At 49.4% G+C, this 15,501-nt stretch overlaps 2 protein-coding genes across 10 annotated transcripts in view; one reads left to right on the top strand and one right to left on the bottom strand.

The window, feature by feature from the left end:
* Window positions 1-4,191: 4,191 nt before the first annotated feature.
* Window positions 4,192-15,501, bottom strand: part of LOC144721063 (trafficking kinesin-binding protein 1-like) — an 85,434-nt gene continuing 74,124 nt past the window's right edge. For 6 of the 9 annotated variants that reach the window (XM_078598394.1, XM_078598389.1, XM_078598390.1 and 3 more), the window contains one exon: window positions 4,192-11,567. In XM_078598394.1, the coding sequence (XP_078454520.1) occupies window positions 10,385-11,567 (1,183 nt within the window). In that variant the 3' untranslated portion in view covers window positions 4,192-10,384. Of the gene's footprint in view, window positions 13,667-15,501 lie in introns of all 9 variants that reach the window. The other 3 variants (XM_078598397.1, XR_013585833.1, XM_078598396.1) reach the window with 3 other exon arrangements.
* Window positions 7,802-8,946, top strand: LOC144721150 (sequestosome-1-like). Its single transcript, XM_078598545.1, is given in 8 exon segments — window positions 7,802-8,125; window positions 8,127-8,201; window positions 8,203-8,352; window positions 8,354-8,446; window positions 8,448-8,554; window positions 8,556-8,646; window positions 8,648-8,684; window positions 8,687-8,946. Coding segments are annotated over 8 exon segments (1,137 nt in total).

Genomic DNA, 15,501 nt, shown 5'->3' with positions numbered 1-15,501 from the left:
ACGCTCTACCCCACCACACTCTACCCCACCACACTCTACCCCACCACGCTTCACCCCACCACGCTCTACCCCACCACACTCTACCCCACCACGCTTCACCCCACCGCGCTCTACCCCACCGCACTCTACCCCACCGCGCTATACCCACCACGCTCTACCCCACCACGCTCTACCCCACCACGCTCTACCCCACCACTCTCTACCCCACCACGCTCTACCCCACCACGCTCTACCCCACCACACTCTACCCCACCACTCTCTACCCCACCACACTCTACCCCACCACACTCTACCCCACCACTCTCTACCCCACCACTCTCTACCCCAGCACACTCTACCCCACCACACTCTACCCCACCACTCTACCCCACCACTCTCTACCCCACCACTCTCTACCCCAGCACGCTCTACCCCACCACGCTCTACCCCACCACACTCTACCCCACCACGCTTCACCCCACCACGCTCTACCCCACCACACTCTACCCCACCACACTCTACCCCACCACGCTTCACCCCACCACGCTCTACCCCACCACACTCTACCCCACCACGCTTCACCCCACCGCGCTCTACCCCACCGCACTCTACCCCACCGCGCTATACCCACCACGCTCTACCCCACCACACTCTACCCCACCGCGCTATACCCACCACGCTCTACCCCACCACACTCTACCCCACCACGCTCTACCCCACCACGCTCTACCCCACCACGCTCTACCCCACCACACTCTACCCCACCACACTCTACCCCACCACACTCTACCCCACCGCGCTATACCCACCACGCTCTACCCCACCACACTCTACCCCACCACACTCTACCCCACCACGCTTCACCCCACCACGCTCTACCCCACCACGCTCTACCCCACCGCGCTATACCCACCACGCTCTACCCCACCACACTCTACCCCACCACACTCTACCCCACCGCGCTATACCCACCACGCTCTACCCCACCACGCTCTACCCCACCACGCTCTACCCCACCACACTCTACCCCACCACGCTCTACCCCACCACGCTCTACCCCACCACACTCTACCCCACCACACTCTACCCCACCACGCTTCACCCCACCACACTCTACCCCACCACGCTCTACCCCACCACACTCTACCCCACCGCGCTATACCCACCACGCTCTACCCCACCACACTCTACCCCACCACGCTTCACCCCACCACGCTCTACCCCACCACACTCTACCCCACCGCGCTATACCCACCACGCTCTACCCCACCACGCTCTACCCCACCACACTCTACCCCACCACGCTTCACCCCACCACGCTCTACCCCACCACACTCTACCCCACCGCGCTATACCCACCACGCTCTACCCCACCACACTCTACCCCACCACACTCTACCCCACCACTCTCTACCCCACCACTCTCTACCCCACCACGCTCTACCCCACCACGCTCTACCCCACCACTCTCTACCCCACCGCGCTATACCCACCACGCTCTACCCCACCACACTCTACCCCACCACGCTTCACCCCACCACGCTCTACCCCACCACACTCTACCCCACCGCGCTATACCCACCACGCTCTACCCCACCACGCTCTACCCCACCACACTCTACCCCACCACGCTTCACCCCACCACGCTCTACCCCACCACACTCTACCCCACCACACTCAACCCCACCACACTCTACCCCACCACGCTTCACCCCACCACGCTCTACCCCACCACGCTCTACCCCACCACGCTCTACCCCACCACACTCTACCCCACCACACTCTACCCCACCACACTCTACCCCACCACACTCTACCCCACCACGCTCTACCCCACCGCGCTATACCCACCACGCTCTACCCCACCACTCTCTACCCCACCACGCTCTACCCCACCACGCTCTACCCCACCACACTCTACCCCACCACTCTCTACCCCACCACGCTCTACCCCACCACTCTCTACCCCACCACGCTCTACCCCACCACACTCTACCCCACCACGCTCTACCCCACCACACTCTACCCCACCACACGTACTAATAGACGACAGTGCCCACGGGGTGCCCATTCTCACCGTTGGGTGGACAGAGGCCGGAGGGTGCAAGTAAAGTTCCCATTGTTTCAGCCGCCACGCCACGAGGTTGGATCGAGCCGGTAACCTCTGCATTGCAAATCGTGTGTGCTCACCATGAAATACATCGCTTGCAGTTATCAGTGACCTTGATTTGAACCACCAAATGTGTAACCCCAATGTTATCACCGTCATGAAAGTAATTCCGCATTGTGTCTACTAATAATAAATTACACCTTAAAATTTCGATTTAAAGCTTTCGTGACTGCAGGGATTCATCTTCTTGGTTCTTTCGGTAAAGTCACGTAGAATGGAAATAATAAAATATTACTTAAGATAATTCTCACGACGTTTCGGCCACAACGCAAGCAGCCGTCCTCAGGTGAAGACAGCGTCTCCCCGACAGACCTGGTCTTCACCTGAGGACGGCTGCTTGCGTTGCGGCCGAAACGTCGTGAGAACTATATTATTATGTTTTATTTTATTATTTCCATTCTACGTGACTTTACCGAAAGAACCAAGAAGATACACCTTAAAAGGCAAGGTGGCTCAGCGTGATGGTGAAGTCAGAGCAATGCCCATTAAGAACTTGGAATCAAATCCACGTTATAACCACTTGTGATTTAATAGGGTTCTCAAGTATCGGGAGATGATTTTCCCAACCTGTCAGCAATGAATGCATCAGAATGTAAACGAACATGGAGTAGTGCTCATTTCAATTGATGATTGAAAATTGGTGTAAAGTTCCACTTTCCTTTCTGACAGAAGCTTGCCTCTCAATCGGACAATCAAGGACATCCTCCCACAAAGTATTCATCATTTTATCGGCCCCTTAAAGATGATGGGCCAAGAACACCCCCCGACTGGCATTTGAACCAAGAACCCACGACACTCCAATAATGGTGTGAGCACTCTGCCACTGCAGCACTGCCAGATTGTAAGCCAATTCCTTTCATACCTCTCACAGCAGGCAATACATCACATCATTTCAGAGTACAAGAAAACATACTTCACATTTGTTTTTGCGATTAATCTCAGCACATTGCAAGAACCAAGCACGGTCTTATAGAATGATGGGTTTACATGTAGACAAGTAGTGAAGATTTTTCTTGAGACAGAGTTAATGTCCTTATTTAGTCTGAAGACATTCTTAATTCGTGAGTATTTGGAATGTGGGAGGAAACCAGAATACTGGGATGAAACCTATTCTTATAACACGCAAAGTTCCACACAGTTTCCAGCCATTGCTGTACCGCATCTCCGGGACACCTTGCAGCCTAAGCCTACAGCAACCTATATACCCTGGCAGTCTCTCATCCAAACATTAACCAGGGCCAATTCTCCTTAGCTTCCAAGATCAGACGAGATCGGCCACATTTAGAGTCATTTGGTTGTAGTTCTGTAACACCGTTCAGGAGCAATTATCTGATACTATGTCTAGTGAGATAGAATAGGTCACTACGGCGCCTAGCGCCAGTTACTGATCGAGATGGGAACTGGGAGTGTAGTAGCCCTCTCTGCCAGTAGGGCATGCAATTTCACGGAACGGGTCCCTAGGGGGCGTAGTGCTAGTGGCTGGCAGAGAGGGGGGCATCTGAGGACGTAGCAGCCCGGTTGGCTGGCAAGGGCACGTGATAGGCCAGGGTAAGGATGTGGGCCAAAGGTGACAGAAGGGACACGTGGGGTATGGCCCAGAACCTTCTGGTGGTCCAGAAGGGGGTGTGGCCGAGGGCGGAGCCAGGCCACGCTGGGCGGCAAAAAAGGGAGGTCCCAAGGCTGGGTCGGGGCTGTCTGCTGGAATGCAGTCCTCCCCTGGTTCTTCGGTGTTCGGTCTTCGTGCTCGGCATCGTGGGTCAGGCAGTGTGCCGACTGTCCTGACCCAGTTTATGTCGTTATCCCGTTGTGGTCTATAGAATAAGCATATTGCCTCCTGAGTTAGTGTGTGTCTCTAAGTAAAGCCACTGCATATGCCATGTTACTCTGTTCCCTGAGAATGCTATGAAAGCATCAATGAATTGGCTACTACTGAGGGCATATGCAGCAGAGATCAATGTGGATGAATGCAATGAACCCCAGCCGTTCATGTCAACTGACGGACTGACATGTTTATTGCACGACTTGGAGGGGAAAAAAACGTATTTAACGAAGCTGAGAATTTTATTTTTAAAAAACCCACAAAAAATTAACGTTATGCATTTGCAAAAGTAGAGACAATATGTACAACTTGCGTCAATGAACAAAGCTCACAGATGCCAAAGCGCTCCGTCAGTTTAAGTCCAGCGAAAAAGCATGAAAACACGTGTGTGTGTGTGAATCAATTGAACGATATATGGGTTGCATTTCAAAACATCGCATAAAATATAAACTGCAGCTCGTGATTTGTGTTTATTGCATTTTCGCAACTCTGATGACCAAAGCGGGCGTTGGTTTTTCTGGTGTAGATCTGGGCTTGTGGTGGGGGGGGTTCGCATACTGACCTTTGTCGAGGACCAGTGTTCACGCTTTGGTTCAATACAGCGCCAGTGTAAATTGGTGTCTAAACCGGCTTATGGCCAGGGCCTCAATGTCTCTCCATTAAAAGTGCACTGGACAGTCCTCTTCTCTCGAGGGGCTTGAAATTCAAGCCAGTGGTGGCAATTCCATATTCCTATCGCGGGGACCAGCCGATTGATACAAAGTCGTCGTTTTGACTTTCCATAAAGTGGCACTTTGTTTCGGCAGCAGAGGGATGATGGCGGGAGGGGGAGTGTATCAACCTCCCACCAAGATTTTAACTCGGATTGACCCAATTTCAGTTAAGTGCTCTGTTATAGTGCAACTTGGCTTCAACTCCCCAGATTGACTCGCGGTAGGTAAGCCTTAAAAATGAATACCTCGTGCGGAGTGTCAATCTCGTGATGGGGAGACAAAGCTGGCCAGACGTGCTGCGTGTTGCTGCCCACTGCAAGCCTCCCCGGTGCTCTGCCGGCACTCTCAGATGTCTGAAAAACAGCACTCGCCCCATCGGGCTAGACGGCTACATGGGGGACCTTTGTAATTGTTTGATACATTATTTACAGTACTGTAAAGACTATTTTATACATGGTATGGTGGCACGCAAATATGTCTACCGTTTACCACATATATATACAATATTTTGGTTTGTATACACAGTATCGCAGCAATATACAGCAATATATATAAAACTGTACACAAGTTAGTGCACAATGTATACAATAATACGTACTTGATTATATACATCATATAACGCAACTAACTTCATGAAGGAAGATGCAAGTAGTCAAGGTGTGTTAAATAAACTTGCACCACTGCGAACACGTCGGCACAGAAACAGGCGGTGTCTTCGTAACAACGTGGCTGGGTGGACCGCGTCCCACACGCACGGTCAAGGGAACTCACTGGCAATGGACTTCGACGTTGGATCCGCGTGCAAGGTGCCGGGGGCAGTTTCCCCATGCATCGTGGTGGTTACGACTGCGACTCCACAGGAAGCGTTGGACGTTCGTTTCGAAATTGGATTGTGAATTTCAGTGGCTTCATCCTTTTTATCACTTTATTATGTTGTTATACTATAAAAGTCTATATAAATAATATTACTAGCTCTAAAGGGGCTACATTTGGTCTTCGTAGAATTATCTCGGTACCCCACTCCAGAATTGGCTCGGTATTTCTAGAACACCATTGATGTTCTCAAACTATTTTTGACTTCGAATTTGCATACACAGTATCTTCGATTGTTGATAATACAAATTATTATATGCAGAATATGTAAGTATCCTGGCACATTAACGCTGCGTTTCAAACGTCAATATCCTTGTTTTTTGGAGCGATGCTTGTTGATCTCAATTGTTAGTGCTGAGCCAGTGGAAAAAATTCCACGTGGCTTTGAACAGGGTACTGAAGTCCAGAGGACAGCTGCTGGTGATAGATGCGGACAACTTGACCCAAACTGGGATTTTAACTCAGAAATGTTATCTAACCCAAATCTCTCCCAAATTTACCCACTTCCAATTGTATTCAGTCTACACAGGAAAAAATATGAAATGTTATTAATAAGCATGCGTATTATTAATCTGGCTGAATGGCACTGTGGCAGAGCGAACGACTCGGCAGCTTGAAAGTTCTATGTGCAGTCAGTGCCCAACTCTCCTTCCTATGGACAGCCTGGCCCCTGCCACAGGAATGTCGAATTTCCACGGTGAGGAGCGCCACCCCACGCTCAATCGAGCAAGCTGACATTTGAGTATTTTAACGCACGATAGACATACGAATCGAAAAGGTGGACGCTGGAAAATAAATTGAAAAGTGCATGGAGGGACGTGAGCGGGCAAGTAGTGGAACTCAATAACCAGAAAATCTATGCAAATTACTGAGATATCGTATTGACTGCTAAGAAGCTTAAGTGGCCTCGAGCAGGAGAGATGGACAGAAAGGATGATGGCCAATGGAGGAGGCTGGTGATGCATTGGCAGCCAACAGAAGGGACACGCGCATGGGACACGAACGCCGCAGGGATGGGGGCGATGAGCCAAGCCCGTGTACGGCAGGTAGCAGCGAGGTGTATCACTCGCAAGGCCGTGACGGATGGTCACAATGTGGTTGAGGCCTTCATTCAGCAGGAGGCTGGTAATGGATGCTGTGATGATTAGTTAAACCTTCAGTTCACCCCTTCTTGCATCAGGCCTTTAATCTGTTAAACGATTTAAGGGTAACGTAACATGTGTTGATGCCCCCCCCCCCCCCCCATAACATGTGGAATTTAATCCGCGTGGTCAGGGTCGCGCCAATGGATATGACCATCACCCCATGCTCACTTCAGCAGGGAGACACTTCTATTTTACTTTTGAAAGTGTTCCCATGTCACATTCAGTAGCCCAGTATCATTTAGAATTCCCATTGAAACACGTGAATTGCGGTTTCCCCACAGGTAAGGACTGGAAAACAGATTCACAGGAACGCAGGTTTCAATGCCGACACTTGAGGCTTAACCCGTGTGCATGAATACATACGCAGCTTCCCAATGTATACTCCAAGTGCATAGTGAGTCCACTTTTCAAGTACGCTTTCAGTTCATTTTAATATTCACAATTCGGCCTCATTGTTTCAAAAAGTGCATACTGTACTACTCTACCAACTGTCTGCATCTGCTATCATAAACATTCCCTTCGCTTTTATCAAAGTAAAAACATGTTGAGTGGCATCATTTAACACCAAGCGACAAAGGATTCAATGTTATAAGCACAACTGGCAATAAAGCTTTAAATTCCTTTTGAGCACATATACATTATTTGTTAAATATGTACATATTATATACACTTTATACAACGTACACGGGGGGGATGGCACCATGTTAGTGGCGCATCGCACATAAACAGAGGGCCTTTAGCAAGCTCGCTGAGAAGTCTCTGATCCTCTCGCTCCCACCTTGGTCTCTCTCGGCTGACCGTAACAAGCTGTCCCTTGTCGAGTGTAGCGAGGCGGCCCCTTCGCCGACCGATATCAACGATGGCCTTCACCGTGAACGCTAATTTTGCTGCACCAGCACGTGTCTCGTCCGGAGACTCGCCACGTGGCCATGGACGTGGATGCAAGCAGCAGCTTCATCTACCTCAAGGGGAACATTGCCCAGGCTTTCCCATCCTCGGCCGATGCAGGCTTCACCATGCATTACAAGGATTTCGATGATGACATTCATCGCATTCTCCAGTGACCAGGACGTTACGGAAGCTCTGGGAAACCTTTCCGAGGATGTGTTCCGCGTGTACATCAAACTCGATCAGGGTGCACGGCGTGGGCACGGTGGGCACAGCGAGCACGGACGGAACGGAGGGCACGGAGGGCATCCCCTTCCCTAACTGGCAGCAGCAAGGGCCTCGCGCCTTGGGGTGGGTTCGCGCCTCAGGGTGGCATGGTGCCCCTTGGCCACATGGTGCCTCTGGGCCACATGGACGACACGGATGCCGTGGCTCCCATGGGTCCTCGCATTCCTTTAATTTTGGCTGCCATGCATGTTGGGGGTTGTGCTATCCCATGGGGGGATTTAACACAAGTGTTGGGGCCTCTACAAGCTTTGGGAACCTCTATGCAAACAAGCTAAACAAAAATTTGAGCCACCCAGGCTGGAGAACCAGGTGCTGAAGGAGAGCAGCCAAAACCCTGCAGCGGACTTCCTGCAGAAAATCGGAGAGAACGTGGTGGCCATGCTGGGCCCTCTTGGTACTGACGTGAGCGTCGACGTAGAGCACGGCGGGCAACGATGTCGCTGTGGCGCTCATGCCGGCTGTGGGACTCGGGAGACCAGCGGGGCCATGCACAGGAAAGCAGAAGGCCAAGGGTGAGAAGGAGGAGGATCCCAAGGGGCAGGGAAAGGGAGATGAGGCCAAGGGGCAGGGTTCCGTCCAAGGACGTTGAACTTGGGATGGAAACCGCCGAACAAGTCGCCGACAATGACAAAGCCACGTCCCTGGCTCGGGACTGGGAGACTGGTGCGGGGCCAATGGGGCAGAGGTGCCGCCACGGCGAAGGTTGACAACGCCAGAGACAGCATGCAGGGCTCACGGGCAGGGGGGCAGCAGGCGGGGGGGGCGACAATGCGATGATGAGTGGACCAATGTGACACCAGGGGATGACGCGCGGAGGACGACGGAGGACCGAGGGAGGCCGCCGCTTACCCCATCCTCCCTAACGACGCCGAGTCACGTCCGGTCGAAAAGCTCTGCCGCAGACACTTTCCACGGGCTTCTCGAGACGAGGGCGCATGGCTCGTCCGTCCGCTTCAGACCAAGGATGGTGATATTTCACGCGCACTCGATGTCCTGCAGCCGGGCCAGGCCACAAGCCCCAGTGACAACCACGAGTGGTCACTTCCGACTCATTCCCATGACCAGTTTTAGGCAGCCAATTAAAAATGGGTCACCTTGGCTGTTTACCCGAACAGCACCAGCGTGGGTTATTCGAATGGTAGGCAAAGTTGTGTTTGTATTTACTAGGTGAGAAGCACAAGTTTACCACGTCGTTCAATAACCACATTTCTTTTAAAACGGCAACAAATGGAGAAAAAAAATTTAGATTTTAAAATTGTAAACTCAACCTTAATATATGAGAGTTTTTTTTTGTCTTAGTTCATAGTGTAAGGTTTAGACCTAATTAAGGAATTACTTGCAAAACGACAACCCGCCATACATCACCGCACCTAACCTCACAATCTTTCCACCAAAGGGATTGGGGAATTGACACCAACAGGCTGCACAGTTCATGGAAGCCTAAACCAGTGTGAAGTGTGTCAGTTTAAAACTGGTCGTAGCAAGGTGTTAATTATCTGCTGATTCAACACCTCTGCGTTATCTTAGTCTCACTCGCATTTCCTGCTGTCACGCTGTCTCGCATATGCAGGACAGCTCATTCTTGTTTTCCCCTCCCATGAACACTGCTCTGTTTGACCAACTATTAAAATGCTTTTCTCCATCATACTCTTCCTCGCTGTCTCTTTTTGTATCTCGAGTTCTTCAAACCTTAGATTGTATGATTTTCCTGGCCTCATCCTAGTTCCATTTCCCATGCGAGCACTTATCCTGGCAATAATCCATAACCTTGGCTGGATGGCACTCGGAGTCAATGGTGTCCTTTGTTCTTTGCATGTTGCATTCAGCTTAAAACCACACCGTCTTCTACAGTTTGGGATGCACGGTGTTGGGTGTTAAAATAGTTCCCGATTTAACATGTGTGGTGGATAATTTATAGATGTAATGCGCTGCATGTTTTCTGTGCATCGCAGAAAAATAACATTGATTTTTAAGGTGGCTGTGATGTTGAAAGTAATGATATGTTAAAGTGCTGATGTTAAAGGTGTCTTCTGCTTACAACTATAGCGATGCACATAAGCTGACGGTGTTTATGGAAGCTCTGTAAACTCAAATAGTGTATCCAGGGTGATTATAAAAACGTGCTTTGTGTAACTCTACCAGATGAGAAAATAAAAGTTATAAAAAAAAATGTACATATATACAAGCAAAACGAAGACATACACCTGTACAACCACACCCGCTATACATATTCAAGTGCAATATGGAACAAACGATGTACATGAAAATCGCAGTCGTCCTTGTTTTGTTCTTAACTTTTGGTATTTAAATGCAATCCGAACACACTTGTTAACTGTGTTAACTACACAACAACTGCCGTAACAATGCACCAATCAAAGGCCGTTTTCATCCATGCAATATACCAATTGCGTTTCATTATAATACAGTGAGGCACACGATATATTTACACAGTGCATTCTGCGTGGGTCATTACGCACACTTCAGTTGCTCGCATCGCCGAGATCGCTTGTTAGAGTTCCATGATCCCAGCCAGCCCTGGAGGGCTGGTCTGCGGGGGAGACCTTCCCCCCATCAACACCGCGCTGTTCAGGCTCAGAGACCGCTTCATCCCGTGCCTAGACACTGGCTTTTCGGCCGACTTGCTGTTCACCAAGTCACACTCAACGTTCCAACGGTCGGCTCGGTCGTCATCTCCAAAAGCCCCGCGCAAGTGGACCCGTCCAGGCTCGCTGCTATCCGTGAACCCCAGTGCGCAGGCCAGTCCAACGGCTGCCACCTTTAACTCGCGCGATTCAACTTCGTCGGGTCGGACAGCGGACCTCTTGAGGCCACCGCACGGCACTTCGGGGCTGATGACACGACGGCAGGCGTCGGGATCCATAATTTCCCTGCCCGTGCAACTATCGTGGTCTCCGCTGCTGTGATGATGTCCGCACTTGCTCTCGCCAGCTCCGCGAATCGAATCCGTCATGCCCGCAAGAGCAGGTCGCAGCCGTCCGGCGAATGACTGCGTGAGTCGCTCCAGTACCTGCACGTACTTTGCAGCCAAGGGCTTGGCAACCGCTGATGCTGATGTAGCAGCGGCAGCACCATCGCAGCCATCGCCATCACGACTACGACCGCTGTCGGCATCACCACCGTCATCGCCACCACTGCTTGCGCTACCACCGCCGCGCACGCCCACGTTCGACGAGCCGATGCCCAGCTTCCTCAGCCTCTGCACCAGAGTGAAGTGGTTGGCACTGAGCTCCGTCTGGCTTCCCGTGTTGCTCGTCAGCCTCTGTTGACCCATGACCTCCTTGAGGACGGCCGTGGCCGGCTTGGAGGCCAGGAACACCTCGGCCGGCTGTCCCAGAGGCGGGAAAGCGAGCGGCGACAAGAGCGGAGAGGGCAAGTCGGCACGCAAAGGCGAGTTGGGCGGTGTCGCCGTGGCCAGGGGCAACGTTCGGGGGCGGCTCGTCATGCCGTGCGCGGCGGCCAACTGCTGCCGCTGCTCTGCCAGCGGTGGCGGCGGCGGCGACGCGGCAGAGATGCCGCGCTCCTGGAGCAGCTCCGGCAGGCGCAGGGTGGCGCTGCAGGTCCGGGTCGACTCGCGGGCGTTGGTGAAGGACTCGGCGAGGCTGGCACGGCGGGACGGCACAGGGCTGGACGCTACGCTGTCAAACAGCCTCGTGGCGGGGCTGCCAGATCCGCTGCGGGGAAGAGGAGCGCGCGACAAGATCAATGCGGGAAGCAAAGCCCGTGATACGATGGGCAGCCAGGAGTTGCTATTAAGATTATTTAGATTATTTTACTTTTAGAAATTTCCACGTGGTAAGCCACTTTGTTGAGCTATCATTTCTGGCCGGGTCACTTCTGAAAAATAAGTTCATAGTTCAAAGGGCTTTATCTTGTGAGATAAAAATAGTTTATCTTACCAGCTGTTGTAACGTTCTGACCCGCCCCTACTGGACATCTGAGAAAAAGAGCTTTAAAGTTCATCGGATTCCTCCGGTATAAATATTCTGATTCTGTAGTTGTGCAGCCAAGGGAGTCAAGCTCAAATTGTCTGCATGCCCGAAACATAGCGAGTTGAGCGCTACACGCACAATGCCACTGAGCCAGAGAGAGAGCGCATTGTGTGGTTAACAACGTCAAGACGACGTGGTTTCTCACTCGCATGAGCATGGGGTGACGCTCATCTCCTGTTTCAACCCTGAGCCAGTCATGGAAATGTCACTCGCTGATAACAGGGGGCAAGTCTTTCCACAGAACAACCACCGTGGACCTCTGTGAACGATGTAGCACTAATTTTTTATCAAGCCTAGAGGGATGAAGGGCTGATTTTATCCCTGATTAAATATCGCCACACAGCTGGATCTGAGTAATAATCATAAATGTCCATTAATTGGTCTGGTAATAAGAGACTCACAACCAGAAAGTTGCGTGTTATCATCCCAATTGTGGCTTCACTTAACATATCATCCCTCCGCATTCAATAAACCTGAGTACCATTTTGTGGGAAGTCAACGGTGATTATATTATGGGGAGAAAAAACTGGTCCCCCTGCCAAGGGAATGTAGACTTTCCATGACTGGCTTGGAATTGGAAGGAGATTATTGCTGCCCCATTTCTCGCGTGAGCAGAGACACCGGCTTCATTGGCTAGACTCACCATAGGCGCACATCCACACGTATATACACATTTAATTGAGCATTGTCCTCCAAGAAAAAGATTCATACTCTTTGGTTGTTTCGGTAAAGTCACGTAGGTAAAAAATACAATAAAAGAAAACAACTCCATTAAATCACGACGTTTCGGGCGCAACACAAGCGTCCTTCTTCAGGTGGGGACAACGTAGTGAAAGCACAACCGCTTAAGTGTGTCGCGTCTATATAATTTCTCGTCACAGCCATCTCTTAGGCACACTTAAGCGGTTGTGCTTTCGCTACGTTGGCCCCACCTGAAAAAGGACGCTTGTGTTGCGCCCGAAACGTCGTGATTTAATTTATTTGTTTTCATTTATTTTATTTCATTTTTTACCTACGTGACTTTACCGAAAAAACCAAAGAGTATGAATCCTTACAGTCGCGAAAGCTTCAAATCTAGAAAGAAAAAGATTGCAATGATTTTTCATCATCCACAGAGTTGTGCCGCAATAAGTGAAGCAGATTGCTCTGGCACCCTGAGCCCAAGATCAGAGACGGTCATTTTCAACCAAGCTGACCTCTACTTGCGAGAGAAGTGGAGTTAATTCATTGTAAATCACGGCACCAAAGAATTACAGTCCATAAAAATCAGCATTAATGAGCGTAGATTTTTAAAAGCAGAAGATCTAAAGGCATATTTAAACAGGATTGTTTCCATAACCGTGTTAGTAGAGGTCTACCGACAGCACACACTACAGGAAGGGTTATAATTGCTTGTTCTAAAGCTACGCTCGGGCGGAGTTGAATGTAGCAGTGTCTTACTGTTCGTTGTTGACCGTTTATAATTTAGACGGCTTCATGAAACATTTCAGCCAAAGCCTGAGTATAACAAAACAGTGAAGCGCATCAAAGATAACGTCGTGCAGAAAAGGCTACAAGACGACGCACAGTCAGTTTTAAATAAAATAAAGTGTGACCTTCCTTAACACACGAAGATGACAATTCCCCCATCCAGCGTTAGCAGCAAGTGCTGTTAGTGAGCACGTGATAATGGCCGGCATGGCACACGATGGGGAAGGGTGGCCATGGACCATGCCCTTTGCCAGGAATTCAACTCCGGTTGAGTCAATCGGGGGTAGGCCTCCGGCAGGCTCGTATTACAACTGTTAAAGGCAATGTGCATCACAGGAGGCAGCATTCGCTGAGATCTTAGTTTAGTGGATTAACCACTGCAACGTTGTTCGTCAGACAGATACATGCATATGTGACAAAGCCAAACATCGCGTGTATACCCATGAATAGACTGTTGGAGTAAGTGCTGTTAGCAAGCATCAATGGAAGCTCAGCATGGCGTGGGTGGGTGGCTAACACCATGCCCGGCTGCTTTTGTTTCTCCGGCGTTGATGTTCACACATGGTGCCGGGTACTCATTTAATGTCCAATCGACCTCGAGAGAGGCCCAGGGCCAGTTCATATAATAACCACTGCACATAAATATATACAAAACACACACACACCCTGTATAACCAGAACAGCGCTCATTGCAGAAACAAATCGTTTTTCAAAATACCCGTAATTTAGTTTATGGAATATACCGGAGTGTTTCATGCAGCTATAAAGCCATTAATAAAGAACACTAAGGTTCTTAAAGTGTTAATTGTGCTTCTCTGAACCTCAGATATTAAATCATGAAACCAATACATCCCAAAGTTGTGTTGTACTCTTCCCAAAAAACTTTAGTAAGTGAGCATCTCACACAGTGACGTGCTGATTTGCATGTGCTCTACTAACGGAGAGCTTGCACTTGAAGAATGTGGTGATAACGGAACACTTTGCACAGTTAGGTGTAAATTAGGCGAATAATGATTCACCATCTCAATGAATTGTCACAATATGTGGTGTCACATTTAAACTCGTGATTAACTGATTATTTGTGTTGTCCTTGTGGCTCATGGGCAAACCTACCACAAACAATACACATTAATAGAATATTGAATTATTCAATGTTTTGCATGCAATTGAGACAGATATGACGAGGAAAATACTCGATTTTTATGATTTTTTTACATTCTTAGTACATATCCTGTAGACACGTATGCTGTGCATGTCAGCTTACTTATCTATTACAGAAATATTCATTTGCAGCCAATTGTACTCATTGCCATTAATGTAATTTTTTTACATACCTTTATATATCTACTAATTTTAAGAACTCCACGTAATGTCCAAATGTCCCATTATCAAATCTGTAATTGTGTCTTGGAGAATTGACGCTTGACCAAATCTTCACCAATAAGCAGAGGTCGAGGCGTCTTCATCAACGACTGAACTGGAATAACACTGACCCCTAGAGGTGGGTTGCCGTGTGTGGTAGGGGTGGGTTTCATCATTGTGGCTTCACTCAGCCCATCATACTCATTAAGTCAGTATTGTGAGACTACTTTGTGGGAAGTCCATGGTGGTGATGGTACAACAAGACTGGCCCCCACCATGGGAATGTGGAATTTGCACCACTGGTTCAAGGCCACCTAAAAGGTCTTCCTGACAATTTGAGCAGGAAAACACAATTTCATGTTATTATTTTTTATAATTACTATTTACGTTTGTGAGATATAATACATTCATTTGAAATATTCATCTTATTTAAACCGATTTATTTAATTTAATTGGAGCCCATTTGATCGAAATTATATTCCTATATTTATTCCTATTTGCAAATTAAAAGATATTCCATGAGAAGCTCCCTCAAAGTAAAGCCTTTTTCCTAGAGGTGACATCACTGGCTTCTAGCTGTCATCCTTCATGATCCACATCGCAGAGCCACTACAGCTGTGCTCTCTCTTTGGTTGTACACCTCGTGAAATGGCGTTAAGACTCAATTATTAATGTGCTTTTGTGCAGACGTTGGTGACGTCACTGAGGCCATCAAACTCACTAAACATGAGAACATGCATTACGGTTTGTGAAATGCGGACTCCGATTTGAATTAACGATCTTC

The sequence above is a fragment of the Lampetra planeri genome, chromosome 10 (genome assembly GCF_965212315.1).
Source record: "Lampetra planeri chromosome 10, kcLamPlan1.2.h2, whole genome shotgun sequence".
Taxonomy (NCBI): Eukaryota; Metazoa; Chordata; class Hyperoartia; order Petromyzontiformes; family Petromyzontidae; genus Lampetra; species Lampetra planeri.
The sequence above is the reverse complement of the archived record's forward strand: the minus strand, read 5'-3'. Positions and strand labels throughout refer to the sequence as shown.